General features: G+C 38.9%; 1 protein-coding gene across 9 annotated transcripts in view; it reads right to left on the bottom strand.

The window, feature by feature from the left end:
* Positions 1 to 20,292, bottom strand: part of PARD3B (par-3 family cell polarity regulator beta) — a 440,403-nt gene that overhangs the window by 222,111 nt on the left and 198,000 nt on the right. For all 9 annotated transcript variants that reach the window (XM_067298774.1, XM_067298775.1, XM_067298776.1 and 6 more), the window contains 4 exons: positions 19,937 to 20,028; positions 9,738 to 9,824; positions 6,006 to 6,131; positions 1,242 to 1,600 (listed from right to left, as the gene is read on the bottom strand). In XM_067298774.1, coding sequence (XP_067154875.1) covers positions 1,242 to 1,600; positions 6,006 to 6,131; positions 9,738 to 9,824; positions 19,937 to 20,028 — 664 coding nt within the window. The remainder of the gene's footprint in view (positions 1 to 1,241; positions 1,601 to 6,005; positions 6,132 to 9,737; positions 9,825 to 19,936; positions 20,029 to 20,292) is intronic.

The raw sequence follows: 20,292 nt of genomic DNA, 5'->3' as shown, positions 1-20,292 counted from the left end.
AACACCTCAATATGACCAAGAAGGGGCAGGGGAGAGCTTTAACGTGTGCGCCTGCGGGCTAGGGGGCCACAGCAGACAGTCAGCCAAACCCAAGTGCTTACTGAGACATTGCAACCACAAGGACCAAAGCTATTCTGGGGAGCATAGGCAGGAGGCGTACAAGAAGCAGGAGGTTAATACTTCTGTTTGGCACTGCCTAACCATTACTGAAATACCGCAGCCAGGTTTGATGCCCACTGTTCAGAACGGCACTGGCAAATTGGAAAGAATTCAGAAAGTACCAGCAAGAAAGATTAAAGGATTGGGATACCTATCCTGCGGCAAAAGACTCGCTGAGCTCCAGCCACAGAGCATGCTGAAGGTTAGACTAATGGGAATTTTAACTACCTCCACATGGAAAAGAAATTTGATAATAAAGGGCTCTTCACTCTGACAGACAAAAGCACAACCAGAGGGTGTTGCTGAAAACTGAATAGGGACAAACTTGAAACACAAGGCCCAAAATTAAGGATTATTAACCCCTAGCACAATTCACCTGTGGTCTGGGTGGTTTCTTCATCTTTGAATATTTTTTGTCCCCTAATGTGAATTCTGTAAGTTTTTGAAAGGCATGCTCTCATTCAGCTGCTGAATGTGAGGCTGGAATGAATTTGGGGAAATACTATGGCCTGTGTCATACAGAAGATCAGATGAGGGGATCACAGTGGCACTTCTGTGGCCTTGACTGTTAGAAGTCTGTTAATCACAGCAAAGTGGTCTCTCCAGCACCCTGTGGATCCGGGGGACTGCTCTGCACTTTGGCATATTCCAGCATTACATACCAGCTGCTTGCTCTGCTTCATCTGTTTTGGGCCGTTTTCCTTGGTCCTTCTCAGCAGTTACTAACACTCTTCTCTCTCTTCTTCCTTCTGGATTACAATGCCATTAAGGCTTTTGAAGTTATAAAGACTTTTTTTTCCCTTTTCTGTTCTGGTAATTTTTTGCTATCAAAAGGTGCAACGGCTTTACACTAATGCTAAGTCTCCTTTATCCTCTTCTCTCCATGATACCCTCTTCAAATATAGACAAAATAGCGTAGAAAGAAATTCCCAAAATGTAATAGAAAAATTTTATTTTAAGCAAAAAATATCAGTGAACGAAATTGCTTGTACTCTTAATGTCACTAGTTCAGTTAAAAGTTAAGGTATCAGTAGAGAGCGCTTGATACAGAATCAATCATCTCATCATCTCCAAAGACTTACCTTTTTTCAGGTCTATCTTTATTTTCTTTGCATTTTTTTTATTGCCAAAGCCCATCAGGGGAGACAGTGAGGGCGAAGATGGCTTTCTACCCAGTCGTGGGAGGTTGGGGCTCTTAGTCTGCTGCAGTGTTGCCTGAACACCTGCCTCCAAGCTGCTTGTTCCAGAAAGATTAATCATTTTCAGGGTAGGTTTTGGATGAACAGGAGGTGGAATCTTTGTTTTTGGAACTCCTTCTTCATTATCCAGAAAACAAAGGGGAGCAATAACAGACTTTTCGTATTGATCTCGATTATAAGGAGGAAGAACTTCCAAGATGACACTTTGAAATTTCATTGCCTGACGGAAGATGTCCTGAGCCCTTTAAAAGAAAGTTATGAAAATACACATAACAAACCAGAAAATGTGGGCAAAGTTTGAAGTTGTTTACAAAGAATAAGAGAAAAATCTATCTTAAATATGAAGAAATAACATTACCTTCCAACCTACAGGGTCCCTTTTCTAAAAAGTAAGCATAAAATAAGATTTCTGTAGTACAGCATTTCCTTACATTTCAAGTAGAACAGCACATCCAGCAGGATCCCCAGGCTGCTATGAAAACATATCAGCCTGAACAAACAAGTGAAGACAATTCTTCATATAGGGCATCAAGAGAAGGGAGATTCTGATGGCAAAAGCTCACCAAAAAACTCTTGAAGTCACAGATTACTACTTTTTGGTATTTGTCTGTTACATATTTTCTTGTTGACATACAGGCACGCTGAGCACATACAACCGACTGCTCTGGTCAACAGCAGTTGTTGGTGGACACTCCTAACCCTGAGAAACCCCAGGCCTCCAGTTTTATTTATTTATTTATTTTTGAGTATAGCCTGACCAGCCCTCAGATTCCTTCACCATCCCTAATGCAACTGCTGGCTGATTCCATAGCAATAGGAAAGGACGAGGGTATGGGATATATGGACGTCTTCAGAAGAAATGTGGTGACGTAGAAGGCGCAACTATCTGCGTATTTGGCACTCCCAGATGAAAACCCCCTACCCTGGAGAGCAAAGGCAGTGGGGAGAGCGCTGTGGGAAGGTATTCTTCCCAGCATCACTCTCAAGGGTTAGACTACAGGAGAACTGTAACAGCACTGTCCCAGTGTGCCTGCAGGAGTTGTAGGTTACACACACTCACGTATGTGAAGGTTTTCCAGGACATACCTTATCCTGATTGTGAAACCACAGTATGCACACAGTGTAAGGGTGAAAAATCTTAACTGGGTTTCTCTCTCTCCCCATCCTCATCCTTGCAAGTAGCCGCTTGGTCACATGCTACAAGGTAATTTAATAACTCAGTTTCAGGAGATGAATATTTTAAAAATATAAAAGAGAAAATATAAGATCGCCTTCAAACAGAAAATAGTGGAAATAACACAAGCCATCCTGTGGGAAAGCCTAAATGGAGTCTTCAGGGGCAAAATAACTGGCTGCACTTCAAAGGGAAAAAGTAACGGATGGAGAAATTTACATTTCTTGAGACCCCAAACGCATACTTTAAAGAAGTAAGGGACTCTGTTAAAAGAGGTGCTAAAAACTCTGCAACACAACAGAATGTAATTGAATAGATTAACAGTAATTGAAAAAGCAGACCAACAGCCCCAATTTATAAATTATAAACATGGGAATACAGAAAGTAGGCTGCTGCTTTTACAGCTGCAGAAGCCGTAATCATCAGGAGCAGTACTAGAAAGCGCCACCGAAACAAACTACAATGGAAAGACACAGTATGTAACAGTCTCCACTAACTGTTAAAACAGCTTTTACAAAGATTATGAGGAACTGTCAATTCAGTATTAACACACAGATTTTCCTCTCAAGGGAGACCCTGATGACTATTTCTGTGTCAGCAGTCATGGGGACACTACCTCCTCGCATCGGTTAGCGTTCCTGCGTTCGGTAACTCTGACTTCTGTCGGGTTACTATAGTTCTCATGCCAGAGGAAAACTAAAAAGGGGATCCCACCAAGATCAACGTCAGCCTGGAAAGCTACTTCCTCCAGTCGTTCTCTACAGTCAGCAAGGAGACATGATGCAGGAGGTTATTCAGGGGAGGTAATTCAGAACAACCACCTAAAAGCCCACAGACCCGATTAGAGCCAGTCCAAAATATCCCCCCTGTCCAATCTGCAAAATACATATACTGTAGATGTCAAGTCCCCATTGCCCACACTTTTTCTCTTCAGGTCCAATGCCATTGCACCACACTACTTGTTAATATAAGGCTTCTCCAGAAGGTGACTTAGACAAACTAAGATGGGCTTCTGCTTTGAATCACCTTTTAATCACTTCTCTCCCGAAGACAGAAGGATTGCCTAAGGAGATTAGTTTCTCTGAACTACAGTTTGTCTTTGTAAATACCCCTTCCAACTCCCCACAACCTCTGACAAAATTGGAGAAAGCAAAGTGTCCTACATCTCTCATTTTCCAGGGCAAGTGACAGAGAACAGGAAAGACGATTGCAATGTTTCCAAGTATCCCAGAATCAAGTAACCTTAGAGAAAAGCACATGCTGGAGTCCTTCACTCTGCACATCCCCACAGGCTTAGGCCTCTGGAAATCTCCTCCATTCTGAAGAGAGCACAAAGCATACAGCAAATTTGTAAACAAAAAGGCACATACAATTTTGAAGGAGGTGGGTTTGATCCAGGCAAAATCTCATTTGAAAAGGATACATCTTCATTATAGAACAGCACAGGTGAAGCAACCAACATTTTAATTTTATTTCTATATAAAAGTATAGAAAGTTAACTCTCATAATCTCATATCACTCAGTTAACTCATAGTCCTCAGCTAATTCCTGTAATTTCAATTTGTATTTTCTGTATACTCGTATGAAACTATCAACTTCTTCTGTCCAAGATGCAACACTATTATACCAATTACCAGGGCTTACAGCTGTTAATAACACTGCTGTATTATCTCTAGATTCATAAGGCAATGAATACTCTACACTTGTATTCTGACCTACATAACACCATACCTATATATATCCCCTACGACTTGGCGATAAATGTGCCTGTACAAATACTGAAGGCTGGAGTATTGTTTTAGCTCTGCTAAATTTTCATTTTCCATCTTAAATCTATTCATTTTCCTTGTCAAAATCGTTTTTCCCATAGATAATTTCCCAAAGAGCCACGTATCACACAAGAGGAGATTTTTAACGTAATTTTCAGCATTTCATTCTGAGACCCAAAGACCCTGACTCAGCAGTTAAATATGCTTAAGCAAACTTCTCAAACACATGATTAAGTTTTGGCATATTCTTAAATCTCATCAACTTCAAAGGAACTTGAATATAAATTTCTAACAGTTATAAAATCTTTGACTTGTGGACTTCTTCCACGGGATGCACCAACCTCTGCACAGATTTAGCACCTATTGACAAACAGTTTGCTTTCCTTGACTACGTTCTGCAGACTTCTTAAGTAGGGTTTCACAGACATCCATGGTCCACAGGCAAGTGGCAAAACACAAGCTTTTACTTGTGCTCATGTTTAGGTGTTTTGATGAAAAGAAGTTTTTCCTAGAACTGCAATTAACCACATAAGCGATCTGACAGCACTTAAGTGATAGGAGACTTCAGCAAACAGGTTCAGTGGATGACGGTTTCCTAGTATCCCCTGTGAACATTTGGTAAAATGAAGTAGATGAAAATCCCAGAGGAACATTTTTCCTTCTCCATAGCATGGAGAGGTAGGAAATCCCAGGAAAATATTTTCTTTTATTAAAGCTGGTACCTTATACAGGAATTTTCCACTAGTGGAAGTGTATGACAAGTGCCAGAAGTTATGTACTAGCACACAGAATATATTTACCACCACGTATGCAGAAAGCAGCAACTAGATAACACACGAGGAGGCAAAAACACAGCCACAGGAACCAGGTAATACCTACTATAGAACTACAGTGGTTTTATCAAAGCCTCTTTTGCAAATATGTATCCCTAACAATGAAATTCTGTATTTGATTTTAGTCTAGAAACCTTGAACATTTGGCTTACTGTTTGGAAAATTAAGTTTTAACTCCCTTGAGATCTCAATAAGTTTTTGTTATATTATGAATAATCACTCAGCTGTCTAAACACATGGATTAAGAGTAAAAACAAATTACTATTTAATTACTACAGCAAATATCTGAACTTTGAGAGGTTATTCTTTTTGCAGCAGTGTCACATCAATTCACAGCCAATCAAAGCAACCTGTTACTTAAAGTAATTTGAGATAGATAAATGTCTACAGATTTCTAATAAAAGGTAAGACTTACTCAACTAATCACAGATTGACAGTACTAATATTCCTAAAAGTTTAAATGCTGTAAAAGCTACAGCACCAAAAAAAATAATCTAATTTCATTAAAACCATCTGCAAGAAACAAAGAAAATACGCCCCAAAGTTGGTTCATTTGGAATGTCTTGAGAAGAACAAATTAGGAAGAATATGTGGAAAAGTATGAGAAGAATTAGAAAGTGAAGATAACTGCTAAAAACTTCATGTTTTTTAAATTAAAAGCCAAAAAGGTTCACTATGAAGACTACAAGAAGATTCTGCTCCTCAAATATCACTGCATTTAGATGTTTCAGAAGGAAAACTACAAAGTTTCTGACAACTATTTTGCACGTATTTTAAATAAATATTAATCACCTCATGTAATTAATAAACACAGCATTGTATAAAATTCTGCTAGCTAAAAGTACCGATAAAACAATAAAATAGCACTCACTGTGCAAAGGTTTTATCTATAAGGTCCACGTGGTTAATTTTCACAATGCATTCATTTTCATGGAAAAGTCCATCACGTCTAGATCTGCTGTTCTCCTCAATACCACGGATAAAGAGTCCCAGCATCCTAAAAGGCAAAAAAAAGTATTGACTCCTTATTCTGTTGGGATGCACTTATACCAGCCAAAAATAGACATAAATCTCTACTGTACAGGAGAGCAGATAAACTATGAGCAGAACATTATGAGGTGCTTAATCTAAAAGAAGGATTTCCAGCTCTTTCTTTCATTAACAGGCTGGGGACTCCAAAAAACACCAAGATGAATTGTTGGACACTAAAGCTATATTACTTGCTGGAACTGCAGGAGGCATTAGTCCTGTAGGTCACACTTGGAGAAATGGAAGAAAACATCTAGATCTCCCCATCTTGACAATATTTAAATGTAGTTTATGCAGCATGTGTCTATCACTAAAAAAAATAAGATAAATTGCTCCGAAGGAAAGCACAAACAGATTAATGTTTTAACTAGACTACAATAAAATAAACTAGCATGACAATAAGATTAAAAAAAAGTTTCTACAAGCTTTGAAAAGTCTCTGAAATCTTTCAGTTCCCAAAGCCCCATGTCTTGATAAATGAGAGCAATACTATCTACCTATGTTGCAGAACAGCAGCAGAACATCAAAAATCTAAGGGGTTTTTTGTTTGTTTTTTAACCAGGTTACATGCAAATTGCAAATGGAGGTGTAGCACAGACACCTCCGATAATGCGTTAAGCAAACGAGCGTGGGTAGTGCCAGAGTCCAGTGTGGCTACCTCTGCTGAGACTGCTAGGCTTCTTCTGACCTATCCTGGCTATCTCTATAATGCAGACTACAGTCCAGTGTAGATGTATCCAATGAAACCAATATAATCTCCCAAATAACTGACAAGTGCATGTTTGTGAAGACCTTTTATAACCCATTTTTATCCACTAAATTTCCATACCACATTAGCATCAAAGACAGATGACCTTTAGAGACCATTTTCTATTGGTTTTACTCCATAAAATATTAATGTGCAATTTCCAACTTTGCCAGCACTCCAGTCGCAGAACAGAAGTATTGTACTTCTTCTCAAATTCATGATTGCCCCTAATAATTAAGTCCATTCAACAGATTCACAGCAACCTATTAACTATTTTAAAATGACACTATATTCACTATACGTCTGATTTTAAGTTTATTGCAGAATAAGGTTCAGAAATTCATGTTTATGTCTAAAGCAATGTAATTCAAATGAGAACTTGATTCCTACTGAATACTACTTTTTCAAAACATCTCACCAAATTAAAAAAATCCATCACATGAAGATTCTCTTGCAACCTGTGTTACCCTTTGCTAAACAAGTTAGAGGGACAGTGATGGTGAGAAACCCTGGCCATATTGATGATAGAAACATCCAACTAGATGCAACCAAAAAACTAAATATTAAAACCTAATTAAATATAATTAGGTGAAGATATAAGCTAATAAAAGTAGGTAAATTAAAAAAATTACAAATTAAGTCAGTTGCTATAATCTTCACTAATCCTATTGTGCCCAGATGCTACAACCATATAATGCTACAGAATCGCCCACTGGTATGAAATTCCTTATGTGCACTGTGGTGTATGAACAAGTGGCTTGAGTTAAGTACACTGTGGCTGTTTAAACTCATCACTCTATTACTTTTATTTTCTACAGTCTTAATTTTAGCATTATTTTAATGCACTTCTTAAATTTAATTTTCCGTTTTAATAATGTCTAAGTGCAAAAGAAAGGGAAGAAATTATTTCAATTAGTTTTGTAGTTTATATACAAACTAAGATTTTGTAAATCAGTAAGATGTTTTAACTAACTCTGGAAAAAAATTTGCTCTACAGCACCACGAGGTCTGTTATAAAGCCAGCATTACCTTATTAGAAGATAACAATTTACAACTGAAATATCAGATCAGCTAGTCATGGCTAGTTTGCTCCCATAAATTGTACCATATCATTAAGAGAAATAAAAGAGGCTCTTCTGTACTTTCTCATGGTTTGATGAGTTTAAGTTTATACAATAGTCTCAGGCTTGATTAAGTAAGAGGGACAAGTGATTTAAGTCACTCTAGTACTTTTACAGCAGAATCAGTATGGTTCTGACAAAGGTCTTTAAAATTTCAAGACAACTGGCTAAACAAGTGGTTTGTCAAAAAAAAAAAAAAAGAGCTTGCACTGAGGCACTCCCAAAAGCATTTGTAAATAAGGATATACTAACATGCACACAAAGTAGGTCAAGGAGCTCCACTGTTTTTTCATGGAGATCTTTGAAAGGTCCACACAATGCAGCGAGACTTCAATACAGCAACATATTATGCTGATAAAAATTATTGATTTTAATATTTACGATTTTATCACATCTTCTACCTAAGGATCTCGAAACGCACTACACACATTTCTAAAACCTTTATGGCATGCCTATAACATAAATGACTACTGTCTCCATTTCCCGATGGGTAACAGACAGAGTGCCATGCCCGAGGCAAAAGAGGCAGCCTGCAATAGAGCCAAGGACACTACTTGGACCTCCTCAATTCCCATCCCAGACCAACTTTCCTCTTAAGCTAGTGATGACATTTAGCCAGGCAGCAGGTGGTCATCTACTTTCCCCACTGGAAATAAAACATCCTGTGGGAATTTGGGTCCACCCCCAACCTCAGATCTTGCCGAGGAGACGTTTACACACACATCCCTCTACAAGGCAATCAAATCCTTCTCATTCTCTGCCCAACATAAAAGTTGACAAGTAAAGAAACATTTAAGGATTAGACAATTTCTACATTTGCAATGATAATTGGCTTTGTGTTACAGGCAGCCATTTTACTATACAGTGATGTCAATTATGGCATTGGCAATTTCCCATCTCTTATTCAGGACTGCCAGTGTCAAATTAACTCTGGCTGAATCTCTATATGTCAACTTTCAGCCTAGAAAGAATTTTTACATCTGAGTTACTTAGCTTGGAAAACAGTTATAATGAAAATGCTGACACAGTCTTAACCACAGTACATCAATATGAGCATGCTGCTATAATAGGCTTTTGTGATCTCAAGAGACTATGTTAAATCATTTATAATTAAAGTAATTGTATTGTGACAAAGAAAAGTTCATGGTATAGTACACATTTTATAAATGCTATACAACCAAATCTGAAAGGTGGCTTAAAAAATTGAGGCATGACCAGGCAAGCACTTTTTTTTTTTTTTTTTAAACACTTTTCTTGTCTGATATGCCATCAAGAAAGGGCCTGGGAAGAGAAATCCAACGGGAGGGTGGGAGGAAACACACACACCTTTACAGTTACATTTAAACACTTTTCTTGTCTGATATGCCATTAAGAAAGGGCCTGGGAAGAGAAATCCAACGGGAGGGTGGGAGGAAACACACACACCTTTACAGTTACATTATTCTACAGGAATCTGGTTTATCGTTCAGAAAAGAAAAGCAGAGGCAGTTGAAGGGACAAATAGGCCATACAGCGGTTGGTATTGTCTTAGTATATAACTTAGAAAGTAAACATTTTGGTAACGGAAGACAGCGTCATAGACTCAATCACCCATTTTCTTTTAAGCGTTTGCTCTTCCCCATGGTTTCACAGGAGATATTTTGAGAGAACCACAGTGGAAATCCTTTCATTAACATACTCCCGAACAACAAAGAAACCATCTTACCTTCCACTCAAAGATGAAAAAAAGGGCACTACATGTATTCCCAGGGGTCCACCTTCTCCAGAAATCTCCACTATTTTTGTCATTTCACTAAAAAAGAGCACAGGGAAACACACAAAATTCCGTGAAGCAGCATATGAGATGTTAAAAACATTTGTCATTTGATCTAATAGCAGAAACAAAGCCAAAGGATACTAGCCTCAGAGCTGACTAACGCATATAAAACATGATGAAATGTAAAATGGCTAACAAACTCTTTGATTTTGTAGATTAGGATTTGTGTGCCTTGAATAAGGAAAAAAGACACCAAAATAAAAGTTTTCCTAAGTCAATCCTTAAGTTAACCAGAAGAAACATTAGTATCTCAGCTATTAAGCTGAGAGACACTTCATTCTAAAAATATCTGGTTTTAACTATTCCAGATGTTAAGAATAAAGTAACTTCTATAACTTCAGCTTCACATGAGCTGCTTCAGCCAGTTTCCCCATGTAGACAAGTTGTAAACATGATCATACGCACCCATACATCACTGATGTCCTTAAGGACATCAAACAGGTAAGCAAACCAGCCGAATTTTATTTCGGCGTTTATTCTCTGCCCTCAGCTGCATGCAGCCTCACTGACATACAAAAAACAAACCAAAGGGAAATGAGAAGGCGACTCAGCTCTCTCCATGAGCAAGTTCCCCTCCCCAAACACCACCGTCAGTAACCTCGGCACTGGCTTGGCCAGCGCACCAGAATTTTTGCCTTCTCGTGGCTATGCTGTTCCAGTTTCCATAGAGCGTTTTACACCGATAGCCTTGCAGTGACCTTCATTCAATTCTGGGGGGTGGTGATTGGAAAAGGAAGGTGCTGAGATTGGCCTGGAAGCTCTAAAGGGGGGGGGGGGGGGGAGAAAAGAAACTAAAAACCTCCTTACTTCAGTAGATCAAGTTCCTACTTTCTATGCTCATCTACACTTTCCGCAAACCCTTCCCTCCCCACCCGAAACAGCACTGACACCACGGAGACAGCAGGTCAGTAGCCAGCGGGTGTCTGCGGGGTATTTCCCATCAGGTCAGGCAAACCCCAGCTGGTTCAGGCAGCGCGAAGTTCTGCCTCGGCCCCACACCGGTCCCGCAGCGCTCAGCAAACGCGCACAGCCGCTTCCCCTATCGCCTCGAAGCGCTGGAGACAGCGGCGGCGGCGGCGCACCGGCTGCACCCGGACGCGGCAACGCGCAGTCCCGCCACACTAGATAGAGCACGCAAACACGTGCATCCCGAAGCTCTTGCTCCAGGACAAGGGATCCTGGACACATTCTGGCATTGCTTTTCTAATAAAGCAGTATTTTTTTTTTTTTTTTTTTGGTTAAGAGCCTTTATTCAGTTGCATAATAATTAATCAGAAGCAACATGGCCTAGATACCATAATTCTTATCTCGCTCAGCTAAATATCGCATGGAACCAGAAAACAAGTTTATGTAGTTTTCTTTCAAGTTTTTTTTGTAATTTATTCTTCCAAGTAAGCTGCCACTGGAGTGGATTTATATTCCATTAAAATGAAATGGACAGTGCCTGAACAACAAATCATCATTGATCCCAGCATAAAAGATTTTTATATTACTATAGTGATAATACCAGCATTATCAACAGGCATGTCTATTCAGTGAATTTCCTTTCCTTTCTTCCCCTCCCTTTGTGACTCAAGCAGGGAGCTCCTGACAAAATATTTGTGCTTCTTCCAGATTTTTAGTTAATGCATTTTTTTCTTGTGAAATTGTTCAGAAAGGCTAGAGTCTAATCAGGATAGTTACAAAAAACTCAAAAAAAAAAAGTATGTGCAGAAAGTTAATTCTTCTTTCAGCTTCATCTTCTACTTCCTCCAATTCTCTTATTAGTAGACAAAAATTATAATTAAAAGGCTATTTTTATTACAGTTTGAACTTGTTTGGAACCAAAGTGTACCAGGGAATTAAGTAGCTGACACCTACAGATCCAGAAAATAATCAAAAGTAGTGAATGGGTTTTCATTTGTACAGGCAGAATTTAAATAAATTAATAAATGAAAATGAAAATTGTCCCCAGATAACCCTGTGTTGTTTAAGTACCTGCAGGGAAGAGCTGTCTTCCTAAATAACTGTAAGATAGAATAAGAATTTTCTGAGGGCAATCATGATAGACAGCTTACCTGTCATCTTAAATTAATGTATTTACAGCTATAAGCAGGCTCAAAGAAAGAAGAAAATATGAGTTTATTTTTAAAACGAACATAAAACCTACACACTAAGAAAAATAGGATTCTTTCTGCAAACAAACAGTGCGCACATACATTGTGCGTTAGTTTTTAAAACACTGTGACACATCCTAGAAGTTAGAGATACACTAAATACCCAGAACAAGAGTGCACTCTATATATACAAAAAAGGTTTTTAAAAGTATTTTTAACCAAAAAAATCATGCCTCAGAATGACTTTTCTTTCTCAAATAAATTTGCTTTAGTTACATGTGGTACTAAATGTCCCCTTAGAAAAGCATTAATAAATTGATTAAGGCTTAAGATTAAAGGCTTGGAAAAATTTGGGAGACAACTCATCAGCCAGTCAGCAGGCAGCCCGCTCTGGCAGCGGGCCCCCTGCCCCCAGGAGCGGCCGAACAGCGGCAGCGCACCGCTGCCTGCCCACCCTGCCCGCGGGGGCAGTCGGGGAGCCGTGGCTGGATGAGAGCCTAGGCTCCCGAGGCTACCAGCAAGCCGCTGACACTTTGAAGCTACATACAGGTACGGTGGGTATCTCTCAACTGTTTTAAATATCACGCGCCTGATCTGAAGGGAACTGGTGAGGCAATTCATGTTATAAAACTTTCTTGGAACATCCTTTGAAGTTCACAATCACTTGGATGAACCTTAAATTCAATGATTCTAATTATTAAACTCTGCAGGCACAAGAGACTCCAAGGTGCTAGGACATCGAGGCTCACAGAGTCAAGTTAAAAAACTGGAGCAAAGAGGTGCGAGTGTGGAAAGGTCTCCCGCTGCTGGCTGATAGCTGTGATACTGCCAACAGAAAATGTAACTTATGGACCTTCTGCAAAACTCAACACATTAAAAAAAACTCACTCCCAACAAGAAAAAAAGTTACCTTCTGAGAGTTGGTGCAAAAATCACTCCACTCCCAGCCACACTGCCTGTCCTATGAAGGCAGCCTATAAAGACTCAGAGCCTGACTGCCAGCCGGGATGGGAGGTAGGGAGCGCGGTGCGCAGGTGTGCGAGGCTTGCAGCGTGCCTGGGTGGCTACCCTGCGAGCATCGCCAGCACATTCTCCAGGTACAGCCAGAGCTATTTCCTCTGGAAATCTTGTCCTCACTGGGTTTGCAGCCCAATTTCTACACAGTAAGCACAGACAGGTTCTTATAGCAGTCAAAATAAAGAAACTTCTAAAAAGTGTTTATTTCGGTGAAACACGTCTGGACTTCAGGGTTCACCTCGACTAGAAACACTGCACTTGAGCTTCTCCAGATGCATGCTCACGTCTCCCTTTCCCTCGGCTACACTAAACCGTCCTCAGAGGTCTCCACGAGGAGACAACATCTGCTAGCATTACCTGACTCTTGTCTCCAAGACCGCATTTGACATCGCGCTATTGATTTTTAACCTGAAGAAACTATCATCATTTACTATGTAAATTCTTTATTGCTTGATGTTTATTGATTTCTGCCAGATTCTTTACAGTCCATCACATTTGTCAGGAAGGCTTACCATGCATGTTGTTAAAAATGTTGACAAGTACAGTTTAGCAAAGAGAGAATACGTGCGCATGCACATGCGGGTATGGGTGTAGTGAACATGCACAACAGTTCATTTTTAATTCAGAAAGCAAAGTTTTTAAATGGACTGCTGCATATTTAGAGTAGTTAATTATGTAACCTGATCTTCAGACTGACAGTGCCCATGTTGCCAAATACTATAGCTCTCTCTCCTGAAAAGATACTAGGAATTAACATCAAATATACAATGCGAAAAAACTGTTAGCTAAAAAAGTCTATACAAACTTCCCACCAATACCAAAAAACTAACCTGAGCCACTGAACTCACTGATGCTTAAAAGGGACCTCTCTCAAGAGATAAAGGATTTGTAATTTTGGAGCAGGCTTTTGTTCTCTAAGGGGCTTTGACCTTCCCAAATTATTAAACGCTCAGAGGATCTTGGTAGGATTTCTCTTGGGGAACGCAACTGGTGGAGCCTGTAGTGGATTAACTGCTTTGCAACTTACTGAAGACAGTAATTCCCAAACTTTTCTGGAAGAAGCTTCTTTCCACATGGGTTACCACGCAAAATCTGTCATCATGCACATGTCACAACAAGAAGCTACTGGCCGAGTGAACACAGATCAAATATTTACCATTCCAATGGCTTATTCTTTTGCCCTCTACCATTTTAGCTCTATTCAACACTTGCACGCAACTCTTCAGTCCAGGCACAACATGATGATGCAACACTCTTTGAACTCCTCACACATTTTTTAAGAGAAGGTACAGATCAGCAAGCTGCTGGATCTGAAAAAATCTCTTAGCCCAGGACATCAGTGCTGTCCTTGCAAACAGAAATGTAGAGCTGCAATTCTGAACATGCTTTGTGGCGTTTGTACTGACCACAGCCAAGTAAGAGGCAAAGAAAATGTCACTCAGATGCAGGGAGCTCACAGATAAAGTTATCGAACTGCTCTTCCTTGCTTGTATTTCACAAGCACCTTCAGTCATACCAGCCAGTGCTTACGCTCCATAAGATTAAAGCATCCATGAACAAAGGCTGCTGACATGTGGTGGAGAGCACAGAGTTATCGGCAATGTCCAGGTACCACAGAAATATTTAGAAGAGGAAGCACACACAGTTTTATCCAATAAAGAGGGTGATGACCATGTATTTATTTCATATATTAAAACAGTACAGTTGCTGATGGTAATATAATATCTGTACCCCTCTTTCCAGAGACAACAGAGACAGCCTTGCAGAGCCAGCTCAGCAAGTGGGGTCAGAAAAGCACTTTTTTTTCTTTCCCCTTTTAAACCAGATGCTCAAAGCTCTGACCAAAATGACACGGAAACCATAAAGGAGAAACTGGAGCTGAAGGTGCTAGATAGGGTTAATACAATGAAAGACATGAGAAAACCTGAACAATACCTAAATACTGATGGAGAGCACGCTGCAAGGAGAGCAAGAAAGCAACTGAACACGCAGAGTCGAGAAGGAGATTTCCAGCCAGAGTGGAGCTGAGGATACTGCTCACTCTCTTCTAAGAGATGTGTTTTTCAATTATTACCCACAAAGTTTATATACTTAATATGGAATAATGCTGAAATCCTCCAATTTCAGGTTTGAAGAGGTAATCAGTCCTCCTCTCATAACAAAAATGCGCTAATCTAGCAAAGATGTCACTGAAATCCAGATTTTTCCCTACTATATTTAACTCTCATGAGATCAACTGTCTAAAAATTTAGAGACAAATCAAACAGGCTGCAGGCAACAGGGTCCCCCCCTTTTTTCCCCCCCCTTTTTTCATATCAAGTTGCTCCACCTCTGTTTTCATGCTGTAAGACTAATGCAAGACAGAAGGATATAAGAAGGTTTAAAAAAAGTAAAAAACGGAGGAGGAAAAAATGCTGTAGTTATGCTTAATTATGTATCTACAATGGTTATACCAAGGAACTGTGACCCTAACCTCTGCTAAAAAGAAGTGGGAAGACAGCAAAACGGAGCATAATGAAAACACATAACGAATTATCTATGCATAAAATACTCTTTGAGTTCCAACTAATCCACTGCTAATATGCTAAACATACACTTCCAAACAGATTAATGTTTACTGTTCCTTAACATAGTTATTTTTACTAAAAAAAAAAAAACCCTGTAAAACAAATTTTTCAAAAACAGTATTTCTATTCTGTGTAAAGGGATTGAATTCTAGGGGTCATGACAAATTTCTACCCAACTTCTGTACAATACTGACATCCCACTATTACTTTAAAAATCTCTAAGTCCTAGTCCAGAACAGGAAGTTAAGCAAGGAAAAATACCAAATTTTATACCCAGATGGTATTAGTTTGGTTTCACTTATTCCAAACATCACCTTTATTAGGAAATCCAAAATTTAAAAATCACCTTCACAAGTTACAGGAGTATTGTCATTAGTTCTGTCTTGATTTATTCTGTTAAAACAAGTGCCAATGACACAACATTTAAAGACTCTTCTCCAGCAAAGGTCAACTTTCAATAAACCAAGTTAAGACTTCCAGACACCTAAAGGACAAGGTCCTGAAAAGTTTCCCAGTACTTTTACAGTGAAAGAAAATTCAGGTAAAGAAGCTTCCTTCTGATTAGCTTCTGAATACTTCTTGAAAGTCGCCCACACTCCTACTACTCTCATTTATTTCATTTACTTAAGGTGCAACCTTCTTATTTTACCTACTTAAATCAATGAACTGTTTTCCTTCAAATGGAAGTTTTCCTACTGAGTGAGAAATATAAAACAAGACAAGTCTGAAGCTTTTAACTTCAACAGACTAGGTTTCAAAATCTTAAAATATTAATCATGATATTCTTTTTTTTCTGCTTCCCTCTGAAATATCCATTATTGGCTGCAGCTAGATGAGGGACACTAACCTCAGATAGGTTGGTGCTCTGATGAGTTTCAGATAATTTGCTAAGGAGTCTAGCTACTATTTTTCTTAAGTGCTATATATCATAATGATCACCAGACTGGATGACAAGAAGAAATATTTTCTGGTGAAACCAGCAGAGACAGTAGTGGTTTTCTTCTTTCTTCCATAGCATGAAGGAGCTCACAATCAGACTGAAATATTAGCTTCATTAACATCATTTAATTTAACATGACATATTTAAATGAGAGTTAATGGCCTGTAAGAAATCATGACTTGGTGGTCCATCATGGCCCTAACGTCTTTGAAATATAACAAGAGACCCCCGCAAATTAGTATTATTAATAATATTTTTCCAGAAAGAACAGTGCAAAAAGAACCAAAATAGATCTTAAGATGTTAGCTTCATTATTTGTGGAAGGAACTGTTTTTATTAATAAAGAGGCTTATAACATATAATTTACTTAGATTCAGTTAAATTAAAATATCAGTAAGATATATAGATGGTCTCTAATGACTGTTTCACTATTTTTTCTTTCAATTCTTCATGGAGAAAACACTTTTTTACAAAAGTTTTTAAAACAACTATTCCCTTTTTCTTTTTATGGAAAAAGCCATAGGCAAGCACAATCACTGCCTTAACATTTATATTTGTTGACTTTTGAAATCCCAGTAAGCTTGACAGAAACCAATTTCCTTTGTTTTACAAAATAATGTTTTCTGCACTCCTCCTAAATTCACTAAATTTCAAGAAACTGGAATATATTACAAATAGATGTATTTGAATATATTTCACAATGTTGAGAAAAAAATTCCTCATACTACCCATTTCAATACTTGCAGGCAAAAAAAGTGTTTTTAATAATCTCAACATCCTCAACATAGCGTGCATGGGCCACATATATTTTACTAGAATTACTTTGCTGGGGTTCTGTATTTAAGGAAACACTGCTTCTTTCTTTTTGTTTTTTTTTGACCAATACGTTTTTTCAATGTATCAGTGCGGATCCAGATTATGAGGACTCATTATATCTCCAAACAGAACTATAAGCAATGCAGCAAGGTAGTTAGGAATATACTGTTCTGGCCCCTGCACCAGCTTTTCCTCTGCTCCCTGTCTGTTCAACACTTCGATGCTCAGTCGTCAGTTGGGTGGGCCCCAGTCTATATTCTTTATCACTTTTCCTTCCATACTCCTCCAAGATTGCAGAATTCACCAAAAGTCATAAGAGATCTACAGACAATCTATTCCTTTTATTGACTGTTATGCGACATGCAAGAGAAGACACTTTGGAGATTAAATACTTCTGGAATGTATCACAGAGACCTTTTTCACTGCCAAAGTTTCCAATGACACAACCAGAATCAGGATACGGAGACTAAAGCAAGGAACATTGCAAGCTCCTTCTGAAGACTCCCAAGTGTGAACATCAACTTGGGTAATTTTATAAGCAACAATATGCTCTCAGAAAAACAACAGCATAGGTCATAAGAGCACTCAGATGATCTAAAACACACGAGTAAAAGCATAAGGACAACAATAAATAGGAGCATAGCATGAGCAGAGCTTGATTAATCCCATTAACAAGTTGACAGATCAAAAGACATTAAAGGAACAAATGAGTGCATATATTTGGTCATGCATAATAATTACCTCAGGTGAAATAAGCTGTAGAAGTCTTTAGCTACATTCCATAAAGAGAAAGAAAAAAAACATTAGCAACTAAGCTGACTAGGTTCAATACCTGCGTGATGAACACTAATCAGTTAGTGTGTAGCTTAGAGAACCGGCAGGTGCAGAGAGTGCTGGAAGAGCACTCCAATTCTTTTTCATGACGATACCATTCTAAAAATATACATCTGTTTCAGCAGGCACATGAGAAGAAACTAGAAAATGGCATACAAAGCAGGTGATGAGGGCTCCAAGAGGGAGGAAAAATGCAAACAATCAGATGGATGAGTTCTCTCTGAAGAAATGAAAAAGACATGGAATGATGACATAGAAGAAAGACTAAGAAACTAAACATCTTGCATGGAAGAGAGTGATTTTTGATGTGCTCAAAAAGGAAAGGTGATATTTCTATCAAAATCCTGGCATGGGCCATGTCAAGACCAAAGTTAAAGTCCCTTCTCTGACTTCCCTGACAGACTTTGGGCATATAATTTCATGCCTCTTGCCTAGACCCCCTTTAGGTAAAATGGGAATATTAACATTTCTGTTTTTTCTCAGAGGTTTGTAGGGATAAATGCTCTAAGATATGCGATATTGCAAGGTTTTTATTTTATACTGTTTTGACAAATGGCTATGAATTGCAGAATTATAGCAAATTATTAATTGCCTTCACCAAAATTGAGAGCGAAATTAATTTGATTATGACATCTTTGCTGTCATGCATAAGTTTCCCATATAACGCTTTTTACTTTCATTATACAGTGGACTATTATAATACTACTACAGTCCTGCAACAAACACAACCTAATGGACATCAAAGAATTAAATTCCTTTGCCTACTCTAAAAGGTGACTCCGGTGCAATGCGAATCAAGACTGAAATTTAGGTTCATAGTGGGACAGAAGAAAAGCAGTCACATGGAATCGCTTTGTTCTAAACTTGCCATATCAAATCCTCTATTACCTCCACTGAGGATCTGACTGCCCCACTTTGTGATGCTATACTGCAGCCTGTCTTGTAATTGTGCTTTAACAAACATAAACTGCAAAACTAATTTTGTTTCAGTTCAGCCAGTCAGAATTTTCCTTGTCACTTCAGGGAACAATGAATCCCCAAACTGAATATTAGATCTGTTGAAAGCACCTGGTTTCCTTTTGTTTCAGCAGTGCAGCCATCTTTTTTTTTTCCCCAAACTCAGATCATATAGTTATTTAAATTTCACTCAAAATTTGGACCAGACAGAGTAAAAGGTGATTCTCAATCTGCCAATGCAACCTCTTCCACCTTCAGTTATAACAACACCGGCCATCTCTGGTCTGGTGTAAATGAGGAGAGGAAAAGGATGCATTCGGTCTAACTACCCTAGTGAAGCAATACACAGGGAAATATTGGTTACAGCTTTCACAGTGCATACACATAGAGTTAAGATCTGCTACAGAATATAGTGAAGAAAGAACCTTACCTTTCAAAATCAGAGATGATATTTTAACCAAAAATGTTGGTTTAGGATCATATGGTTCAGCAGTTTGGTTATTTATTGAGATATAAGAACATCCTCTACCTCAGACATTGAACACTTTTGCAAGACTGATTAGAATGCAAGAAAGACCAAAATATACAATAGCAGCATCTCCTGTACCCATATACTACAAACAGCACAAGTCAAAATCATTCATATTCATCAACCAAGGTAAAAGACTGTTACGTGCAAATAAATTCTTCAGTATGTGAATTGAGTGCATTTTTAGGATGGCAAAAGGGACGAGGAGGAAGAGATCGTGATGATGATGAGCACAATGCAGATTCACAGGCGCAGCTGCAATGAGAAGCCAGCCTTGCCTTGCATGTTGATAAAGCCTGCTGGAATCAGTGCAGAACAGAAGGTGCTCCTACCTGACAGCGAGCCGGGCCCTCTGCGACGCCAGCAGTTCTGGGGCTCCAGGGAGGGTCATCTCCCCATCCTCAAAGGCCAGCTGTGAAGCACCCTGTTGAGATTTCAAAGGACACATTCTGAAACTAATTATATATTTATGCATTTAAAACTGTATTAAATTCTTGAGTCACTACTTAAAAGGGAAAACAAGTCACAAGTAACACTACATGGTAGAGACTGAAAGGTCTGTTCTGTGTGGAGAGCACATGGTGTAGCATTCACAGAAACAGGAGGGTGTCTACAGTCGTTCTCCTCCTAACAGTCCCACCATGCTCCCTGTGACGGTCTGATTTAAATACGCTTGAAGGCCATTCCC

Source organism: Apteryx mantelli, chromosome 6, assembly GCF_036417845.1.
Source record: "Apteryx mantelli isolate bAptMan1 chromosome 6, bAptMan1.hap1, whole genome shotgun sequence".
Lineage (NCBI taxonomy): Eukaryota > Metazoa > Chordata > Aves > Apterygiformes > Apterygidae > Apteryx > Apteryx mantelli.
This window is presented reverse-complemented; position numbering and strand designations above follow the sequence as displayed.